Source organism: Mirounga leonina, unplaced genomic scaffold (genome assembly GCF_011800145.1).
Source record: "Mirounga leonina isolate KUSES-001 unplaced genomic scaffold, KU_Mleo_1.0 Mir_168, whole genome shotgun sequence".
Classification (NCBI taxonomy): domain Eukaryota; kingdom Metazoa; phylum Chordata; class Mammalia; order Carnivora; family Phocidae; genus Mirounga; species Mirounga leonina.
Window position 1 is genome coordinate 45,467,944 of NW_023270426.1, and position 21,414 is coordinate 45,489,357.

Below are 21,414 nucleotides of genomic sequence, written 5' to 3' on the forward strand. Positions count from 1 at the left end.
AACTGAGCCACCAGGTGCCCCTAGCTCCATAGTATTTCTGTTGCTTTTCATTGTAGTGCAGAACTTTGCTAGAGCTATTTTTATTGGTTTGTAGGTGTTTGTTGTTTCATTGTTAGGGGGGGATGGATGTCAGGACCTACCTCCTAGTTCTCTATTGTGCTGACATCACCCCCCCTCCAGGTATATCTTTGGAAAGGTTAAGCTGTTACATTTAATAAGGGGGAGAATTGTTTTTATCATAGTTTGCTGATGAGGGGCCATTCTGAACAATTTACTTTCATGACAGCCCCTTAGATTTAAAAAACATTGCATATCCTGCCTTCAAGTCTTCTAATTTGGAAAAGAAAAACCTTTTCATCTTTTGTTAAGTGACGGGATTTGGAATCCTCTCACCACCCCTGGATACTGAACATATTCCAATTTGCTGGATTCTTAAAGTGTAATACTTTCAGATGCTATTGGACAGCACAGAACGCCATAGAACCATTTGTACTCCTGCTTAATACCCTCCCCCGCACCCGCCCCCCTCAGCCTTCTAGGGAAGCAGTGAAGCCTCAGGGTTAGCGTGACCAGCTGCAAATCAGACTTGAGGAGACTCATGGTTCTGCTACTTCCTACCTTGTCTTGGATAAACACTTAACCTTTAGCCCACCATTTTAGCTCTTTTTCTTGTAGCACTGTTAGAAGGATTCCAAAAGATAGTCTGTGGAAAGTGCTTAGCACACACCAGGGATAGAATAATTGCTCAAATGAAGGCACTGGAACTATGGTACTTCTAAATAATGTTAGTGACCCTTGATGGTCAGTCATCTCAAAAATTACCAAGTCTGATTTTTTTTTTTTTAAACATAGGTTGCTGCTGAGCCCTGTCTCCTCTTACAGACTTTTACAATTGGTTTCTTAGTCCTAGGAATAGAACTGAATTTCTCAAATTTATTTTCCTGCATTTAGCCTTTTGCTCTAACTTTTCCAAGTATTTTAGATTGTTAAACTTAGTCACTACTCCTTATAGTTCCAAGTTTTGCACAGGTTTGATAGGGGTTTCTTTAATGCTTTAATGAAAAAATAACGCTCTTCTGTAGGCTAATGTCCTAGTCCTGAAGACAGGGTAATTTGGTGTATCTACACGAATTTCTGATTGATGTTTGCCGATTTCAGGTAGAGTTCAACTAATTGTTCTTGTACTAGCATCAGACTTTTAATTTGGATCTATGCAATGTCTAACAAACCTATATCTCTAGTATATGAAGTTAGCAGTTTAGTAATTATATGGTAGAATGAGGTTATTCCCCAGCGACTTCCTCTTAAGAAATCCATGCTGGCTCCACGTAGCCACTGTCTCCTCTTTGGGGTGCTCAGACATTTAGCCTCCTAATAGTCGGCTCTAATGGTCTGATCTAGGACCTTGTTTAGGGTCAACATGAAACTCCTTGAATCCATACCTTGTAGTATCTGCCTTTTTGAAAATTGGAATGACTTGTGCCTGTCTGCTGTGTGAAACCTCTCCTTTTCCACAGTTCCTGATGGATTATGATTAGGAAATTGCATAGGATTCTTCTTCGCATGGCTAGAAGCCTGGAACTTAGAGCAGCTTGATGCTTTCTTATGATGGACTTTCCACTTAGAGATATTCTTTCTCTCCTTTTCAACTGGAAAGTCATTTCCCTCAAAGAGGAGATGAATTTTAAATAGAGAAGAGTTCTTTTTATCATTCATTTCACACCAGTCCTAAGCAGACCTATTCATCTCTTCTTTGATGTTCTTGTTTAAACATAAATTGACACTGCTATATCAACTTTGCCAACTTTAAGATAGCTGTGTCGGTATAGTTATGTGTAGAAGCCTATGGAAAGAGCTGCATGCTTAACTTTTTGAAACTACACTGTGTATAAACCTTTAACATCTTCCATTAAGATAGAAGTGTTTGCAAAAAAAAAATTGAAATAAAAATCTTAGTTGTTTATTTTTTTCCCAACCTCAGGTTATTTGGGGCTTTAGTTTGTCTGACATAACTCTTGAGAGCATGACACTCTAATTCTTTGAGGAAACGAGGCAGGAGAGCAGGTAAAAAAGCCATTCTTCGCTTTGTATGTGTGGAAAACCACAGAAACCTAGAAATCAGGAGGCCTTCCTTTAGTCTTGAACTCCTAGAATGTGAAAATCTGTACATATATCCGTAGAGTGCATATCTTTTCCAAATGGGATGGAATGAATCTTTTCCAGTTGATTATGTCTCTGAACTGTGATTTCTTTAGGCAGTGATTTTATTGACTGTTAATAAAGGTGGGTGGAGGTAGAGTTTGGAATGGGATGAAATGGTGAGGGAAATTAGGCCCAGATGAATCATTGTATAGAAAGTGTAATCTATCTCCCTTTAATTCAGAAAAGGCCACTTTTGTAAGGATCAGCTCATCTAACTTTTCAGTGTAGGCTTTCATGTAGTTGCCAGGTTTGCAGAAGTTCTCAGGGATGGATTTCTCAAAGTGCTTTTTATATTGGTTACCACAGCCCCTAGCAACTTAGCAGGTTACCTGCTGACCACTCCCCATCTTTGGAGGCAAGGGACAACACACACAACCTATTCCCAGTGTTTAGTTCTTTTTTTTTTTTAAAGATTTTATTTATTTATTTGACAGAGAGAGAGATAGCGAGAGCAGGAACACAAGCAAGGGGAGTGGGGGAGGGAGAAGCAGGCTTCCTGCCGAGCAGGGAGCCCGATGTAGGACTCGATCCCAGGACCCTGGGATCATGACCTGAGCCGAAGGCAGACGCTTAACGACTGAGCCACCCAGGCGCCCTGTTCCCAGTGTTTTAATAGATTTTAACTGATGGATTATTAAGGGGGAATAGAAGTAATCGTATGTTTTTTGTCACACTAAGTTGTTCAGCAAAACTTGTTTTGTTTCTTTCATTTGATTGCCAGAACTATTGATAGTGTCCTCATTGAATATCAAAGTATTAAGAATCTTTAAAATCTTAGCCATGGGAATTCTAATTATTCCTTCAGGGTTAGCTAGCTTCCAATTTGGACTGAAATATTTTATTACGAGATGAAGGTCTCATGTCCTTTTTTATTTTAGCTTTATAAAATTTTTAAAATTTTACATAAGATGCAGATAATCTATTTCACACATAAATTAGGTTGTTCTGCAATAAAAATGAATAATCCATGCTTTCTTATCTACAGAAAGTCTCAAAATAGCTTTTTACTTGGCTTGTCTTATAAAAACAGGAACTTTTAGTAGGGAAAACCCAACTTTACCATGAACAGTTGAAGAAAAATCACATCTTGAAGAATGCCAAGCATAATTTAGATGTTGCAGAATATACCATTTTGAAAAAGGGAATGACCTGTGCCTGTCTTGTATATTTGAATTCCTCTATCATTCTCTAGTTCCTGATGGATTATGATTAGGAAATCAGGGTGTGTCATTTTGTATTAAAATAATGAATAAGCATTTTGCCTTTTCACATTGATAGTAGGAAAATTTATCTTCCACAGACTGTTCTATCTTTGTTGATAGCAGCAGAAATTAGAAGTAGAGAAAATGTTGAGATTTAAATGAATTGAACATTTTTTTTTAGTGGGAGTTGAACATGACTGCTGGTGGTTTGTGCCATTCATTTTTTTTTTATTATGTTATGTTAATCACCATACATCATTAGTTTTTGGTATAGTGTTCCATGATTCGTGATTCATTGTTTGCATATAACACCCAGTGCTCCATGCAGAACGTGCCCTCTTTAATACCCAACACCAGGCTAACCCATCCCCCACCCCCCTCCCCTCTAGAACCCTCAGTTTGTTTCTCGGAGTCCATAGTCTCTCATGGTTCGTCTCCCCCTCCGATTTCCCCCACCTTCATTCTTCCCCTCCTATCTTCTTTTTTTAACATATAATGTATTATTTGCTCCAGAGGTACAGATCTTTGATTCAATAGTCTTGCACACTTCACAGCGCTCACCATAGCACATACCCTCCCCAATGTCCATCACCCAGCCACCCCATCCCTCCCACCCCCCACCACTCCAGCAACTCTCAGTGTGTTTCCTGAGATTAAGAATTCCTCATATCAGTGAGGTCATATGATACATGTCTTTCTCTGTTTGACTTATTTCGCTCAGCATAATACCCTCCAGTTCCATCCACATCGTTTCAAATGGCAAGATTTCATTTTTTTTTTAAAGATTTTATTTATTTATTTGTCAGAGAGAGAGACAGTGAGAGAGGGAACACAAGCAGGGGGAGTGGGAGAGGGAGAAGCAGACTTCCCGCAGAGCAGGGAGCCCGATGCGGGGCTCGATCCCAGGGCCCTGGGATCATGACCTGAGGCGAAGGCAGATGCTTAATGACTGAGCCACCCAGGTGCCCCAAGATTTCATTCTTTTTGATGGCTGCATATATCCCATTGTATATATAGACCACATCTTTATCCATTCATCTGTCAGTGGACATCTTGGCTCTTTCCACAGTTTGGCTATTGTGGACATTGGTGCTATAAACATTGGGGTGCACGTACCCCTTCGGATCCCTACATTTGTATCTTTGGGGTAAATAGTAGTGCAATTGCTGGATCATATGGTAGCTCTATTTTCAACTTTTTGAAGAACCTCCATACTGTTTTCCAGAGTTGTGCCATTCATTTTAACCCTGGTAGTAGACTCTGGGGAAGAAGAAAGTCTTTTTTTTTTTTTAAAGATTTTATTTATTTATTTGACAGAGATAGCGAGAGCAGGAACACAAGCAGGGGGAGTGGGAGAGGGACAAGCAGGCTTCCGCTGAGCAGGGAGCCCGATGCAGGGCTTGATCCCAGGATCATGACCTGAGCTGAAGGCAGACGCTTAATGACTGAGCCACCCAGGTGCCGCAAGAAGAAAGTTTTTACAAGGACTTAATCTGAACATAACACAGGCCAGACCAGGATTTGGTTGAAATCTTAGCACTGCCACTGACATACAGGTGGGTCATGTGGCCTTTTTGGGTGCTGGTGACTTCATTTGTAACTCAAGGGTTTGAGTCAAGCCCTTCTCCATGGTGTTTCCCATTCCTAGACTTCATTTCTGTGGAGTTAAAGATGGTGTCTTAAACATCCCTTCAAATACTGGCATAATGCTTGGTCCCAGAGCACTTCATAGCACTTGGTTGGCAACATCTAAATTGTTCAGGAAGTTGGGTTTGATGATGCTGCTCGTGTGTTCTATTACAGGGAGAAATGCTTGCTCATACCCTGAGATTACCCATGTTGTTGTTTATACCTCACTGCTCAGGAAGTATTTAATTAGCCAGTAATAATCTAGCAATTATTTTTAGTTGAATTCCAAGATGACTGAAAATGGATATTAATTTGACATTAGATGGAACTTAACATCCCTATATATCAGTTCGTCTAGACTGGGTGTAGAACATGTCCTGAAATGCACGACTTTTTTGATGATGCCATTAAAAAAAATATATTTATTTATTTATTTGAGACACAGAGAGAGAGAGCATAAATGGGAAGGAGGATAAGAGGGAGAGGGAGAAGCAGGCTCCTCGCTGAGTAAGGAGCTTGATGTGGGGCTCCATCCCAGGACTCTGGGATCAAGACCTGAGCTGAAGGCAGTCTCTTAACCACCTGAGCCATCTAGGCATCCAAAAATGGTGATGTTTTTAAGGCATGACATTCCTTCTAATTTTCAGTGAACCTCATGATAAAGATAACTTGTTGGTGTTTTGGAAATTGAACATTATTCTGTTGGGGATCTTACTTGGTGAATATAGGGGCTCTAAATCCTCTTCAGGAATTCCTTTCAAAGCGTTGGCACTCTGGAGTGTTGGAGAGTTATGCTTGAGTTTTGAGCCTTCACTGAGCTGAGTTTAGTATTGAGTAACTTAATTACTGTAAGGCAGGCACATACTGGGTGCTGGAAGCTTAGGTTAAGAGGCTTGGAAGTAGTGTTTGGGGAACTCGAGGTGCAGCCCAATCAGCAGCCATTAATGCAAATAAATACACTGTGGTGTGAGATGGTGTGGGCAGGGCATTCTCAGCAGCCTAAGTGAAGGCATGTTTCTGGGACCCATACCTAGTATGATGGGGACCAAAGTATTGTCCAGTTTTTCCTGCTGTTCCATTGTTCTAAATCTATATTGTGAATATGTATTTGTTTCAGTGATAATGAAAATAAGCAAACTGAAGAAATAAACATTTTAATGAAAATCTATACTTAGGGACTCCAATTTTATTTGTGAACTATCAGATGGCAAATTCAGTCACAAACTCTTGAACTGTAAAATTTATGTATTAAACAAATATTGTGCTACTTTAAAAAACACCCTTTCCAATTTGGGCTTATATTGTAAATACTTATCCCTCCATGGTTAAATAAGTTAGAAAGTTGGTTAGTCAGAAAACACTTCCATGTTCCACTGTGTTTTGGCAATATGCTTGTAATAAGTTTACATGTTGAATTTACATAGTAAAACCTAGCTTTGTATACATTCAATTACAGATACTTGAAAACTGAAGCAATTTTAAAGAATTCTGAAAATTTTGATGAAGGTCTTTGTTTTGTGCTTCATGTATCAAGATCAAACTGATTCTAAAGTTTCTATTAGGGAACAATTTTCCAGTCTAGGACTAAGCATTGCACAACTTTGAATTAGATCAATGGCCACAGCGTTAGCCAGAATTAAACTAGAGGAGGTAAGCGGTACTGCCTTACCTTGCCTTAGTGACATTGAACAGTACTCTTGTGACTGTGGTGAGCACATGCTGGTTTTTCTTTGCTTTTGGGCACAGGATCATTTGAACAGCTTAGTAATCAAAACTGAAAATCCTTCTGTGCCACAACTAAGTGTCACTAAAGTTATGGAGCATTTAAAGTTGCACAGCATTTAGAAGATACTGATGGAATGAATCACCACCTCATGTGTTGTTTTGACAGGAAGTGTATCATGTCTCAATAATTTCCTTAAAAATTTTTCCTGCCAGGTGCCTGTTTTCTTCTTGTAAACCTATTTCCACAGAATTTCAAATATGTGGTTGATTTTTCCCACTGATGCATTTTGACCGTTCTTCCTTGTTGGGAATACCAAGTGCACTTTTGTTGGTAATAAATTTAAGGCCTACTACAGGGAAGTGAGAAGGAGTAGCTGTCTTGGACATGTTCAGCCAGGATGGTTTTATCTGGTGAGGAGAGCTTTTTAAAAGTGTTAAAAGGTAAGTATTGGCAGACCCAGTCTAATGCCAGATATACATGAAGCATTTACCTATCTATGGAGAGATTAGGGTAGATTTTCATTTTCTTTTTCTTGCGTTTTTAATTTTAATTTCAGTATCATTAATATATAGTGTTTTATTAGTTTCAGGTATATAATATAGTGATTCAATGATTCTATACAGTGCTTGTCATGATAAGTATACTCTTAATCCCCATCACCCACTTCCCTGCTAGTAACTATTAGTTTATTCTCAATAGTTAAGAGTCTGTTTCTTGGTTTGTCTCTCTCTCTTTTTTTTTTTTTCTGTTGTTAATTTGTTTTGTTTCTTCACTTCCAGATGAGTGAAATCATATAGTTATTTATCTTTCTCTGACTGGCTTATTTTCTTAGTATTATACTCTTTAGATCATCCATGTTGTTGCAAATAGCAAGATTTCATTCTTTTTTATGGCTGAATAATATTCCTGTGTGTGTGTGTACATCTTTTATATCCATTCATTTATCCATGGACACATTGGCTGCTACCATAATTTGACTGTGGTAAGTAATGCTGCAATAAACGTAGGGGTGCATATATCTTTTTTAAATTTTAATTAGCGTTTTAGTGTTACTTGGGTAAATACCCAGTAATGCAATTACTGGATTGTAGGGTAGTTCTGTTTTTAAATTTTTGAGGAACCTCCATACTGTTTTCCAGAGTGACTGCACCAGTTTGCCTTACCATCAATAGTGCCAGAGGGTTCCCCCTTCTCTGCATCCTCACCAACTTCTGTTGTTTCTTGTTTTGTTGATTTTAGCCATTCTGACTGGTATGAGGTGGTATCTCATTGTACTTTTGATTTGCATTTCCCGGATGATGAGTGATGTTGAGCATCTTTTCATGTGTCTGTTGGCCATCTGGATGTCTTTTTTGGAAAAAAGTCTTTTGATATCTTCTGCCCGTTTTGTTTTGTTTTTTTACAAAATTTTTTAGAGGTTTTATTTATTTATTTGACAGGCAGAGAGAGAGGGAGAGCACACAAGCAGGGGGAGCAGCAGAGGGAGAGGGAGAAGCACGCTCCCAGCAGAGCAGGGAGCCCGATGTAGGGCTCGATCCAGGACCCTGGGATTATGACCCGAGCTGAAGGCAGATGTTTAACTGACTCAGCCACCCAGGCACCTCTGTCCATTTTTGAATTATTTCTTTTCTGGGTGTTGAGTTTGATGAGATCTTTATAGATTTTGGATACTAACCCTTTATCCGATATGTCATTTGCAAATACCTTCTCCCTTTCCACAGATTGTCTTTTGGTTTTGTTGTTTGTTTCTTTTGCTGTTCAGTAGTTTCTTATTTTGATGTAGTCCTAATAGATTTTTTTTTTTAATGATTTTAGTTTTTTGTTTATTTGACAGAGAGAGAGATAGCGAGAGCAGGAATACAAGCAAGGGGAGTGGGAGAGGGAGAAGCAGGCTTCCCGTGGAGCAGGGAGCCTGATGCGGGGCTTGATCCCGGGACCCTGGGATCATGACCTGAGCTGAAGGCAGACGCTTAACAACTGAGCCACCCTGGTGCCCCTAATAGATTTTTAATTTTATTTCCCTTGCCTCAGGAGACATATCTAGAAAAATGTTGCTATGATCATTGTCAGACAAATTACTTACCTGTACTCTCTTCTAGGATGTTTATGGTTTCAGGTCTCACATTTAGGTCTTTCATCCATTTTGAGTTTATTTTTTCTATGGTGTAAGATAATGGTCCAGTTCCATTCTTTTTGCATGTAGCTCTCCTGTTTTTCTGGCACTATTTGTTGAAGAGACTGTTTTTTTTCCATTGGATGTTCTTTCCTGCTTTGTCGAAGATTAGTTGACAGCATAGTTGTGGGTCCATTTCTGGTTTTTCTATTCTGTTCCATTGAACTATGTGTCTGTTTTTGTGCCAGTACCATACTGTCTTGATGATGACAGCTTTGTAATAGAGCTTGAAGTCCAGAATTGTGATACTGCCAGCTTTGTTTTTCTTTTTCAAGATTTCCTTGGCTAGGGGCGCCTGGGTGGCTCAGTCGTTAAGCGTCTGCCTTCAGCTCAGGTCATGATCCCAGGGTCCTGGGATCGAGCCCCACATCGGGCTCCCTGCTCGGCGGGAAGCCTGCTTCTCCCTCTCCCACTCCCCCCACTTGTGTTCCCTCTCTCGCTGTGTCTCTCTGTCAAATAAATAAATAAAATCTTTAAAAAAAAAAAAAAGATTTCCTTGGCTATTTGGGGTCTTGTGGTTCTATATAAATTTTAGGATTGTTGGTTCTAGTTCTGTGAGAAAAGCTGTTGGTATTTTGGTAGAGATTGCATTAAATCTGTAGATTGCTTTGGGTAGTATGGACATTTTTTTGGGGGGGGGCGATAAGATGGATATTTTAACAATATTCTTCCAATCCATGAGCATGGAATATTTTCATTTGTGTCATCTTTAATTTCTTTCATCATTGTTTTATAGTTTCCAGAGTACAGGTCTTAGACCTCCTTGGTTAAGTCTGTATCGTAGGTTTTCTGTTATTTTTGGTGCAGTTGTAAATGGGATTGCTTTCTTAATTTATTTCTGTTGCTTCATTATTGGTGTGTAGAAATGCAATAGATTTCTGTACATTGATTTAGTATTCTACTGAATTCATTTATCAGTTCTAGTAGTTTTTTTTGTGGAATCTTTATGGTTTTCTTTTTTTTTTTTTTTAAGATTTTATTTATTTATTTGACAGAGAGATAGACAGAAGAGCACAAGCAGAGGGAGTGGCAGAGGGAGAGGGAGAAGCAGGCTCTGCACTGAGCAGGAACCCGATGCGGGACTCGATCCCAGGACCCTGAGATCATGACCTGAGCCGAAGGCAGACGCTTAACCATCTGAGCCACCCAGGCGCCCTCTTTATGGTTTTCTATACATATTTTCATGTCCTCTGCAAATGGTGATAGTTTTACCTGTTCCTTACCAATTTGGATGCCTTTTATCATTTTCTGTTTTGTATGCGTATATAATTAAGCATGATGTTCTTTTATAATGAGCATGAGCTCCCTTGAAATAAAACAAATGAAAAAAATAATGAGGTATTTATGTATCTATTTTTTAAAAAGATTTTTGTATTAGAGAAAGAGAGCAGAGGGGAGGGGCAGAGGGAGTGGGAGAGAAAGTCTTTTTTTTTTTTTTTAAGTTTTTATTTATTTATTTGAGAGAGAGAATGAGAGACAGCATGAGAGGGAAGAGGGTCAGAGGGAGAAGCAGACCCCCCACTGAGCAGGGAGCCCAATGCGGGACTCGATCCCGGGACTCCAGGATCATGACTTGAGCCGAAGGCAGTCGCCTAACTGACTGAGCCACCCAGGTGCCCTTAAGCAGACTCTGTACTGAGCACGGAGCCTGACGTGGGGCTCGATCTCACTACCCTGAGATTTAGACCTGAGCTGAAACCAAGAGTTGGATGCCTAACTGATTGCACCACCCAAGCACCCATAAGGAGGTATCTGCTTTAAGCCAGACACTGTTCAAGGCAATATGAGAGATGTGGGCATGCAGAGCCCCCTGACTGAGGACATACAGGTCCCCCCTCACAGGGCAGCTTGTGTAGTGACTGCCGAGAGAGGTATGGTATGGGTGTTCTCATATGTTTAGAGCTGAGGACTCTGGCAGGGAGGAATAGCCATTGTATGAAGCAGGCTTTCTTGGCCTTCTGGTAGAAACAGGTGCAGAAATATGTGTTCCTTAAATTAAGAAATTACATGAATGTGTGCAAAGAAGTTTTAATTTAGTAACTTGTGCATTTTGTATTGAGAACATGGATGTGTTTGCCTTTGGATATGGAGTGAGAGTGTATCTGTTGGTATATCATAATGAGGTTTATGTACATTTGATTACTATAATAAAAACATGTAAAATTTTTATCAGTGAATTATAACCCACAGCCTTTTGTTTTATAGTCTGCCTATATTTTTTGTATGATTTCAATTCAGTGGTTTCCCAACTCTTCCCTTCTTTGGTAGGATAAATATATCTCTTATCTTTATTAAATATAGAATTATTGCACTGTAAGTACAGTTTATGGTACGCTCCCTTCTTTTAAATAAAAATGACAGTGGTTTCAGGGTGCCTGGGTGGCTCAGTCAGTTAGGTGGTTGACTCTTGGTTTCGGCTCAGGTCATAGTCTCAGGGTCTTGTGATCAAGCCCCATGTCGGGCTCCACACTTGTGGAGCCTGCTTGGGATTCTCTCTCTCTCTTTTTTTATGAACATATAATGTCTTATTTGTTTCAGGGATACAGGTCTGTGATTCATCAATCTTACACAATTCACAGTGCTCAGCACAGCACTTAACCTCCCCGGTGTCCATCACCCAGCCACCACATCCCTCCCACTCCCCTCCACTCCAGCTTCCCTCAGTTTGTTTCCTGAGATTAAGAGGCTCTTATGGTTTGTCTCCCTCTCTGGTTTCATCTTGTTTCATTTTTCCCTCTCTTCCCCTATGATCCTCTGTCTTGTTTCTCAAATTCTTCATATCAATGAGATCATATGATACTTCTTCCAGTGATTGACTTATTTCGCTTAGCATAATACCCTCTAGTTCCATCCACATTGTTGCAAATGGCAAGATTTCATTTTTTTGATGGCTGCATAATATTCCATTGTATATATACCACATCTTCTTTATCCATTCATCTATTGATGGACATCTAGGCTCTTGCCATAGGTTGGCTATTGTGGACATTGCTGCTATAAACATTGGGGTGCATGTGCCCCTTTGGATCCCTACATTTGTATCTTTGTGGTAAATATCCAGTAGTGCAATTGCTGGGTCGTATGGTAGCTCTATTTTCAACTTTTTGAGGATCCTCCATACTGTTTTCCAGAGTGGCTGCTCCAGCTTGCATTCCCACTAGCGGTGTAGGAGGGTTCCCCTTTCTCCGCATGCCTGCCAACATCTGTTGTTTCCTGACTTGTTAATTTTAGCCATTCTGATGGGTGTGAGGTGGTATCTCATTGAGGTTTTGATTTGGATTTCCCTGATGTCGAGCGATATTGAGCACTTTTTCATGTGTCTGTTGGCCATTTGGATGTCTTCTTTGGAAAAATGTCTGTTCATGTCTTTTGCCCATTTCTTGATTGGATCATTTGTTCTTTGGGTGTTGAGTTTAATAAGTTCTTTATAGATTTTGAATACTAGCCCTTTATCTGATAGTCATTTGCAAATATCTTCTCCCATTCTGTCGGTTGTCTTTTGTTTTTGTTGACTGTTTCTTTTGCTGTGCAAAAGCTTTTTATCTTGGTCAAGTCCCAATAGTTCATTTTTGCCATTGCTTCCCTTGCCTTTGGTGATGTTTCTAGGAAGAAGTTGCTGCGGTTGAGGTCGAAAAGGTTACTGCCTGTATTCTTCTTTAGGATTTTGATGGATTCCTGTCTCACATTTTGGTCTTTCTAGTTCCATACAAATTTTAGGATGATTTGTTCCATTTCTTTGAAAAAAGTGGATGGTATTTTGATAGGGATTGCATTGAATGTGTAGATTACTCTAGGTAGCATTGACATCTTCACAATATTTGTTCTTCCAATCCATGAGCCTGGAATGTTTTTCCATCTCTTTGTGTATTCCTCAGTTTCTTTCATGAGTATTTTATAGTTTTCTGAGTACAGATCCTTTGCCTCTTTGGTTAGATTTATTCCTAGGTATCTTATGGTTTTGGGTGCAATTGTAAATGGGATTGACTCCTTAATTTCTCTTTCTTCTGTCTTGTTGTTGTTGTATAGGAATGCTACTGATTTCTGTGCATTGATTTTATATCCTGCCACTTGACTGAATTCCTGTATGAGTTCCAGCAGTTTGGGGGTGGAGTCTTTTGTGTTTTCCATATAAAGTATCATATCATCTGCAAAGAGTGAGAGTTTGACTTCTTCTTTGCCAATTTGGATGCCTTTGATTTCTTTTTGTTGTCTGATTGCTGTGGCTAGGACTTCTAATACTATGTTGAATAGCAGTAGTGATAGTGGACATCCCTCCGTGTTCCTGACCTTAGGGGGAAAGCTCTCAGTTTTTCCCCATTGAGAATAATATTCGCTGTGGGTTTTTCATAGATGGGTTTTATGATACTGAGATATGTACCCTCTATCCCTATACTCTGAAGAGTTTTGATCAAGAAAGGATGCTGTACTTTGTCAAATGCTTTTTCTGCATCTAGTGAGAGGATCATATGGTTCTCGTTCTTTCTTGTATTAATGTATTGTATCACGTTGATTGATTTGCAGATGTTGAACCAACCTTGCAGCCCAGGGATAAATCCCACTGGTCATGGTGAATAATCCTTTTAATGTCCTGTTGTATCCTTTTGGCTAGTATTTTGGTGAGATTTTTTGCATCCATGTTCATCAAGGATATTGGTCTGTAATTCTCCTTTTTGATGGGGTCTTTGTCTGGTTTGGGGATCAAGGTAATGGTGGCCTCATAAAACGAGTTTGGAAGGTTTCCTTCCATTTCTATTTTTTGGAACAGTTTCAGAGGAATAGGTATTTATTCTTCTTTAAATGTTTGGCAGAATTCCCCTGGGAAGCCATCTGGCCCTGGGCTTTTGTTTTTTGGGAGATTTTTGATTACTGCTTCAATTTCCTTAGTGGTTATAGGTCTGTTCAGGTTTTCTATTTCTTCCTGGTTCAGTTTTGGTAGTTTATACATCTCTAGCAATGCATCCATTTCTTCCAGATTGTCTAATTTGCTGGCATATAGTTGCTCATAATATGTTCTTATAATTGTTTGTATTTCTTTGGTGTTGGTTGTGATCTCTCCTCTTTCATTCATGATTTTATTTATTTGGGTCATTTCTCTTTTCTTTTTGATAAGTCTGACCAGGGGTTTATCAATCTTGTTAATTCTTTCAAAGAACCAGCTCCTAGATTCATTGATGTGTTCTACTGTTCTTTTGGTTTCTCTTTCATTGATTTCTGCTCTGATCTTTCTTATTTCTCTTCTCCTGCTGGATTTAGGCTTTATTTGCTGTCTTTCTCCAGCTCCTTTAGTTGTAGGGTTAGGTTGTGTATTTGTGACCTTTCTTGTTTCTTGAGAAAGGCTTTTATTGCTGTGTACTGTCCTCTTAGGACTGCCTTTGCTGCATCCCAAAGATTTTGAACAGTTGTGTTTTCATTTTCATTGGTTTCCATGAATTTTTTTAATTCTTCTTTAATTTCCTGGTTGACCCATTCATTCTTTAGTAGGATGCTCTTTAGCCTCCATGTATTTGAGTTCTTTCCGACTTTCCTCTTGTGATTGAGTTCTAGTTTCAAAGCGTTGTGGTCTGAAAATAGGCAGGGAATGATCCCAATCATTTGGTACCGGTTGAGACCTGATTTGTGACCTAGGATGTGATCTATTCTGGAGAACGTTCCATGGGCACTAGAGAATAATGTGTATTCTGTTGCTTTGGGATGGAATGTTCTGAAAATGTCTGTGAAGTCCCTTTGGTCCAGTGTGTCATTTAAAATCTTTATTTCCTTGTTTATCTTTTGCTTAGGTGATCTGTCCATTTCAATGAGGGGGGGTGTTAAGTCCCCCACTATTATTGTATTGTTGTCAATGTGTTTCTTTGCTTTTGTTATTAATTGGCCTATATAATTGGGTGCTCCCATGTTAGGGGCATAGATATTTACATTTGTTAGATCTTCTTGTTGGATAGACCCTTTAAGTATGATATAGTGTCCTTCCTCATCTCTTATTATAGTCTTTGGTTTAAAATCTAATTTGTCTGATTTAAGGATTGCCACCCCAGCTTTCTTTTGGTGTCCATTAGCATGGTAAATGGTTTTCCACCCCTTCACTTTCAATCTGGGGGTGCCTTTGGGTCTAAAATGAGTCTCTTGTAGACAGCATATCGATGGGTTTTGTTTTTTTATCCAATCTGATAGCCTGTGTCTTTTGATTGGGGCATTTAGCCCATTTACATTCAGGGTAACTATTGAAAGATAAGAATTTAGTGCCATTGTATTGTCTGTAAGGTGACTGTTACTGTATATTGTCTGTGTTCCTTTCTGGTCTATGTTACTTTTAGGCTCTCTCTTTGCTTAGAGGACCCCTTTCAATCTTTCTTGTAGGGCTGGTTTTGTGTTTGCAAATTCCTTTAGTTTTTGTTTGTCCTGGAAGCTTTTTCTCTCTCCTCCTATTTTTAATGACAGCCTAGCTGGATATAGTATTCTTGGCTGCATATTTTTCTCATTTAGTGCTCTGAATATATCATGCCAGTCCTTTCTGGACTGCCAGGTCTCTGTGGATAGGTCTGTTGCCAATCTCATGTTTCTACCATTGTAGGTTACATATCTCTTCTCCCGAGCTGCTTTCAGGATTTTCTCTTTGTCTCTGAGACTCGTAAGTTTTACTATTAGATGTCGGGGTGTTGACCTATTTTTATTGATTTTGAGGGGGGTTTTCTGTGCCTCATGGATTTTGATGCCTGTTTCCTTCCCCAAATTAGGGAAGTTCTCTGCTATAATTTGTTCCAATATACCTTCTGCTTCTCTCTCTCTTTCTTCTTCTGGGATCCCAATTAATCTAATATTGTTTCGTCTTATGGTATTGCTTATCTCTCGAATTCTGCTCTCGTGATCCAGTAGTTGTTTATCTCTCTTTTTCTCAGCTTCTTTATTTTCCATCATTTGGTCTTCTATATCACGAATTCTCTCTTCTGCCTCATTTACCCTAGCAGAGCCTCCTTTTTTGATTGCACCTCATTAATAGCCTTTTTGATTTCAACTTGGTTAGATTTTAGTTCTTTTATTTCTCCAGAAAGGGTTTCTCTAATATCTTCCATGCTTTTTTCAAGCCCAGCTAGTACTTTAAAATCGTCATTCTGAACTCTAGTTCCGACATCTTACTGATGTCCGTATTGATTAGATCCCTGGCAGTTGGTACTGCCTCTTGTTCTTTTTTTTGAGTGATTTTTTCCATCTTGTCATTTTGTCCAGAGGAGAATAGATGAATGAGAGAACAAAATGCTAACAGGGTAACAACAACCCCAGCAAAATATACACTAAACAAATCTGAAGAGAACTGAAACTGTGGGAAAAGAAAGGGAAAGAAAGAAGAAAGAAAAAAAAGGAAAAAGAAAAAGATAAAAACAAACAAAAAACAGAATATGATCAAATATGATCAAGCTGGTGCATAGATCAGTGCCACACACTAGATTTTGGGTGTATTTTGGTCTGTTAGAAGAAAGTGCCTCCCAAAATTTTAAAGAAAGAAAAACTTATATATGTACAAAAATAAGGGTAAGTATGATGCAGAGTTGCAGTATGACTGTAAAGATGAAAATTATAAAAGATTTTATAAAAGAAATTGACAAGAAGTTGGTTGAAAAAAGAAGAGGATTAAAAAAAAAAGGGAGAGAATGTGATCATGCAGGAGACTAGAACAAAGCCATACACTAGAGATTTAGGGTATATTTTGTCCTGTTAGGAGAAAATCTATTCCAAAATTTTAAAGAGAGAACTACTTATATATATACATATATACCAAAAATAAGGGTAACTACTATGAAGGGATAGAATATGACTCTAAAAATGAAAAATAAAATTTTTTTAAAAAGGGATCGATAAGATGTTGGTTGAAAAAGGGAAAAAGAAAAATTAAAAAAAAAAAGTTAAAAAAATAAATATAACTTTGAAATACTAAAGAATCATGGGAAAAAAAGCCATGAATTCTATGTGCAGTATTCCCCTAGCGCTGGAGTTTTGCTGTTCTCATTGATCGGTAAACTTGGTCTTGGCTGGCTGTTCTCGCTGATCTTCTGGGGGAAGGGCCTGTTGCCATGGTTCCTACATGTCTTTGCTGGAGGCGGAATTGCCCCACCCTTGCCTGTCCGGGCTAAGTAATCTGCTTGGGTTTGCTCTCGGGAGCTTTTGTTCCCTGCAAACTTTCCATGCAGCTGGAGGACGAGAGTCAAAATGGTGGCCTCCCAATCTCTGCCTGGAGGAGCCGAGAACTCGGGACCCCGCTTCTCAGTGCACCCCCAGAGAAAATCAGTCAGTCACTCCCATCCCCCTGGTCTCCGGCTGCACTCGGTGCTCACCCGGCCTGTGACCGTGTGTTTCTGTCTCTGGCACCCGACTCCCTGTGGAGTCTCCAAACCCAGCAGATCCCGGCGGTGCACTCCCATGCTGCTTCTCCCCGGGGGAGGAAGGGGAGTCTCCCCAGATCTGCCGCTTGTTGGGTTCCTGCTGGAGGAGCAGTGGCTCGACTGTGCCGTGGATCACGGTTTATGGCAACCCCGAGTTGAGAGCCTGCGCCTCGGCTCAGTCTCTGCGGCCGGCTTCCCTGCTCCAATACCTGGGAGCTCTGCCGCACTCAGGCACCTCCGGTCTTTCTGTGACCCCGAGGATCCTGAGACCACACTGTCCGGTGAGGGTTCCACCCGCCTGCCCCCCCCCCTCTTAGCCACTGGAGCAATGTCCCTCAGCAGAGCCGACTTCTGAAAGTTCTGATTTTTTTTTTCCCGTGGCTTTATCACTTGCTGGTAGCGGCGGAGGGAGGCCCCCTCCCCTGCTGTCTCTCTTCCCGAATATCGCCTCGGATTTACTTCTCCGCAGGTCCTACCTTCTAGAAAGTGGTCGCTTTTCTGTTCAGAGAGCTGCTGCTCTTCTTTTCTTCAATCTCCTGTTGAGTTTGTAGGTGTTCAGAATGGTTTGATCCCTATCTAGCTGAATTCCTGGGACCAGACAAAATTATAAAAAAAAAATTGTGTAGGAAAAGAATACAATGGATTTGCAAACCAGTGTCCCATTCTTGTATCCTTAATGGGGTAAAATGTGAAAACTATAGTAAAGTGAGTTGCCTATATAGGAAAAATTTAATGTTCTTGAAAATGGCAAGTCTAGGACACCAACACTGTAGTGTGCAGAGTGACAGAGGGGCTGTGAGCTGGCGCTGAGTGGGCACTCTACCTGGGCTCCTGCCCCTCATCCCAGCTCTCTCCCTTGGGTTCTTCTCTGCACCCATCTGCACAGATCAGGTAGGTATTTAGTCATAAGCCCATGGCAGTACTCAGACCTCAGTCCTCATTTGCCTCAGCCATCCCCTTTTGTGATTCTGTGAGCAATCTATAATAGATGCATGTAGGATGTGAAAAGCCCATATGGAAGTTAAGCAGCCTTTTAATTTTATATACCTTGTGTTAGAATGCCATTTAACTATCAGTTAGAGCTTTTTTTTTTAAATTTTTTTTTTTAAAGATTTTATTTATTTATTTGGCAGAGAGAGACACAGCGAGAGAGGGAACACAAGCAGGGGGAGTGGGAGAGGGAGAAGCACGCTTCCTGCGGAGCAGAGAGCCTGATGCGGGGCTCGATCCCAGGACCCTGGGATCATGACCTGAGCCGAAGGGAGACGCTTAATGACTGAGCCACCCAGGCGCCCCAGTTAGGCAGAGCTTTGATCTCTCTAGTGACAAAGAGAATTTCTGCCAACAGAGGTCTCATGGTCCAGCATTCAGTTTAACTGAACTTCTTCAGTATTATGGTTGAGAAAACTGCCGAACAGTTACAGGAAAGAAGAATAAATCCTTATCTGACTAACTTAGAGAAACTGAATTCTAAATAGGTGACTTTAGCTTAATATGCAGTTCCCACTTAAAATCCTAAAATTAAATGAGTATTGGGGTGTAAAGCTAGCTGAACTTGATGGGTGTTTTTGTACTTCTAGTTTCCTCATTTATGAAATGGGGGTAATGCCAGTGCTCTGGTTAAAACTGGATAGTTTGCCAGTCAAATGAAGTTATAAATGGAAATACTTTGGTTTTATATTTTTGAGTAATTTAAAATTTCAAACCCTAAATGATGATAATTTTGCAGATAGAGCTTTTATGGTCTAGATTTACTATTCCGTATACATGCTATAAATATGTGAAAAAACAGTGACCATTTGGTATCATGCCAGCTCCTCTGTCTTTATGATAATTTAATACTTGTGCATTTAATAACATGAAAGAAAAATGTGGAGCCAAATCAAATTAGGGAGAAAAATATCAAAGAGGCCAATTATATAAGAAAGGGGCTGTTGAGTGGCCATGTTCTGGTAGGAATCCCTTGTTCTGTACTTGAGATTGGAAAAAAACAATAAAAAATAAACCACTTCAAACCCCACTTTTTTTTTTCTTCCATTGTTGAGCTAGAGTATAAAGCCATTTGAAAAAGAACATTAGTGAAGCATTTTGTTACAGCACATTTCCCTTCTCTTCAGGAAAAACAAATTACCACCAAAAGAGGTTTCATTAGTAATTCATTTGTTGGTGGGAATATATACATTTAAGTCATTTGTAAATGGCTGCCACTTTTATTAAATAAGTTTTCTTTTTTAAAAAAATTTGAGAGAGAGAGCAAGCATGAGCAATGGGAGAGGGAGAAGCAGGCTCCACACTGGCAGGGAGCCCCATGTGGGGTTTGATCCCAGGATCCTTGGATCATGACCTGAGCCAAAGGCAGAAGCTTAAACCAACTGAGCCACCCCGGTGCCCCTAAATAAAGTTTCATGAGCCCCAAGTGTTAGTATTTGGTAGTCCCTTCCAAATCAGTTGACAAGAGTTTTTTCTTTTGCATTGGAGGTCAAATGGAAAGCTGAAGACTGGGTAAAGAACTTTTTTCTCATCTTGTCTGGATTTGGGAGTCATGATCCGTGGAAACAATTATTTTATCAGTTGACACTATCGTGGAAGATTTTGGGATAAGTACATGCTGAATATCCTGGAATTTTGAGTTGTGGTGCCTCCCTGGGAAGGATTTGGATCTTGAACATATTTTTTATTTATTTATTTTTAAAGATTTTATTTATTTGAGAGAGGGAGAGAGAGAGATCATGAGCAGGGTGAGGGATAGAGGGAGAAGCAGACTCCTTGAACATATTTTTAAAAAATCTCACTTCTAGGTCTTGGGTTTGGTGCACATAGTGTTTCTACTGCAGAAGATGGGGACTTCTCCTAATTAGCCCATGATTGCCATAGGCCATAGGAAGTAGAGCCCCTGTGTAAATGTGTTTGTGCGGTTGGGAAAAACTAGGCTTATGAGGTTTATCCAACCATCTGAGCAGTTCCTGTAGCATTTGAGGGCCCTATTACAGGGAGTGTCAGGTGTGTAATTCAGTTTGGAATTCTGTAGTTGCTATTAACAACAAAGATGGTAATTATTAATTGCTTTCCCTTTGTTTGGCACTGTGCTTACAGCTTCGTGAATGTTTTAATTCCTTGAACAATCTCACTATTGGTTTTACAGATGAGGAAACTAAGGAAAACTTAAGCAATGCTTTCTTGGTCCAGTAGCTTAGTGATCTCTGGTCTGTGGCACTCCTTTCTCTCTTAACTTTGCCATGGTGTCTAAGAAGGTGAGGAGGGGGAAATCCAGCTTGTTCACATGTAATAATAGGTTATGCTCTAATCAACTGATTGAAAGTTCTCACTGCCTGTGTATCTTCACATTTGTCTTGATAGTGACATGAAATGCCTCATCTTTTACACTTACTACCACCTATGTAAGACACCTGGGTGTGTTTGATTTGATTTATATAGCTTGACATCTTAAATATTTCCAGGATGAAGAGTGTAATAAGTCCGTGTTTGGTCAGTTATGACCTCTTGAAGTTCATGGCTGTTTTTTAGAGGAAATGCTCCAGACTAGGCACAGAATTTTGACGTCAGTACCTGTACTGTTCCCAGCATTTTTTATGCATTCCGGGAGGCTGTTTACATTTTAAAGAATTTTGAACTTGGTGACTGCTCATTTAGGCACTCCCCAGGATTTCTCTACTTTCTATTCTTGATCACTCTGCACTTGGTCTTCATTGACTTTGATTCTATCCCCTTGGGCCACTTCAGTTTCCATTGGCTTCCCAAGGGCGGGCTGTGGTCACCCCCTTTCCCCAACCTGCCAGGGTGCAGATAATAATGGGGCATGTTTTCTGCAGGGAAACACTGTCAGAAAAGGCTTTAGTCAGTCTGGTTTTTGCCATTACCATGTACCAGCAGTTCTGAACAATAGCTGTTAATGTTACTTGCCACCAAAATTCTTCTGTTGGTCTAAGTTCTTTTTTTTAAATTTTTTTATTTTTTATTTTTATGTTATGTTAATCACCATACATTACATCCGTTAGTTTTTGATGTAGTGTTCCATGATTCATTGTTTGCATATAACACCCAGTGCTCCATTCAATACGTGCCCTTCTTAATACCCATCACTGGGCTAAC

At 39.8% G+C, this 21,414-nt stretch overlaps 1 protein-coding gene across 5 annotated transcripts in view; it reads left to right on the forward strand.

The window, feature by feature from the left end:
• Positions 1–21,414, forward strand: part of ARHGEF28 (Rho guanine nucleotide exchange factor 28) — a 313,794-nt gene that overhangs the window by 10,720 nt on the left and 281,660 nt on the right. For 2 of the 5 annotated variants that reach the window (XM_035014642.1, XM_035014643.1), the window contains exon 1: positions 5,542–7,199. The exons of 1 other annotated variant lie outside the window; for it this stretch is intronic. In XM_035014642.1, the coding sequence (XP_034870533.1) occupies positions 7,157–7,199 (43 nt within the window). In that variant the 5' untranslated portion in view covers positions 5,542–7,156. Of the gene's footprint in view, positions 1–5,541; positions 7,200–21,414 lie in introns of those variants that run through there. 2 more of the 5 variants (XM_035014639.1, XM_035014644.1) reach the window with 2 other exon arrangements.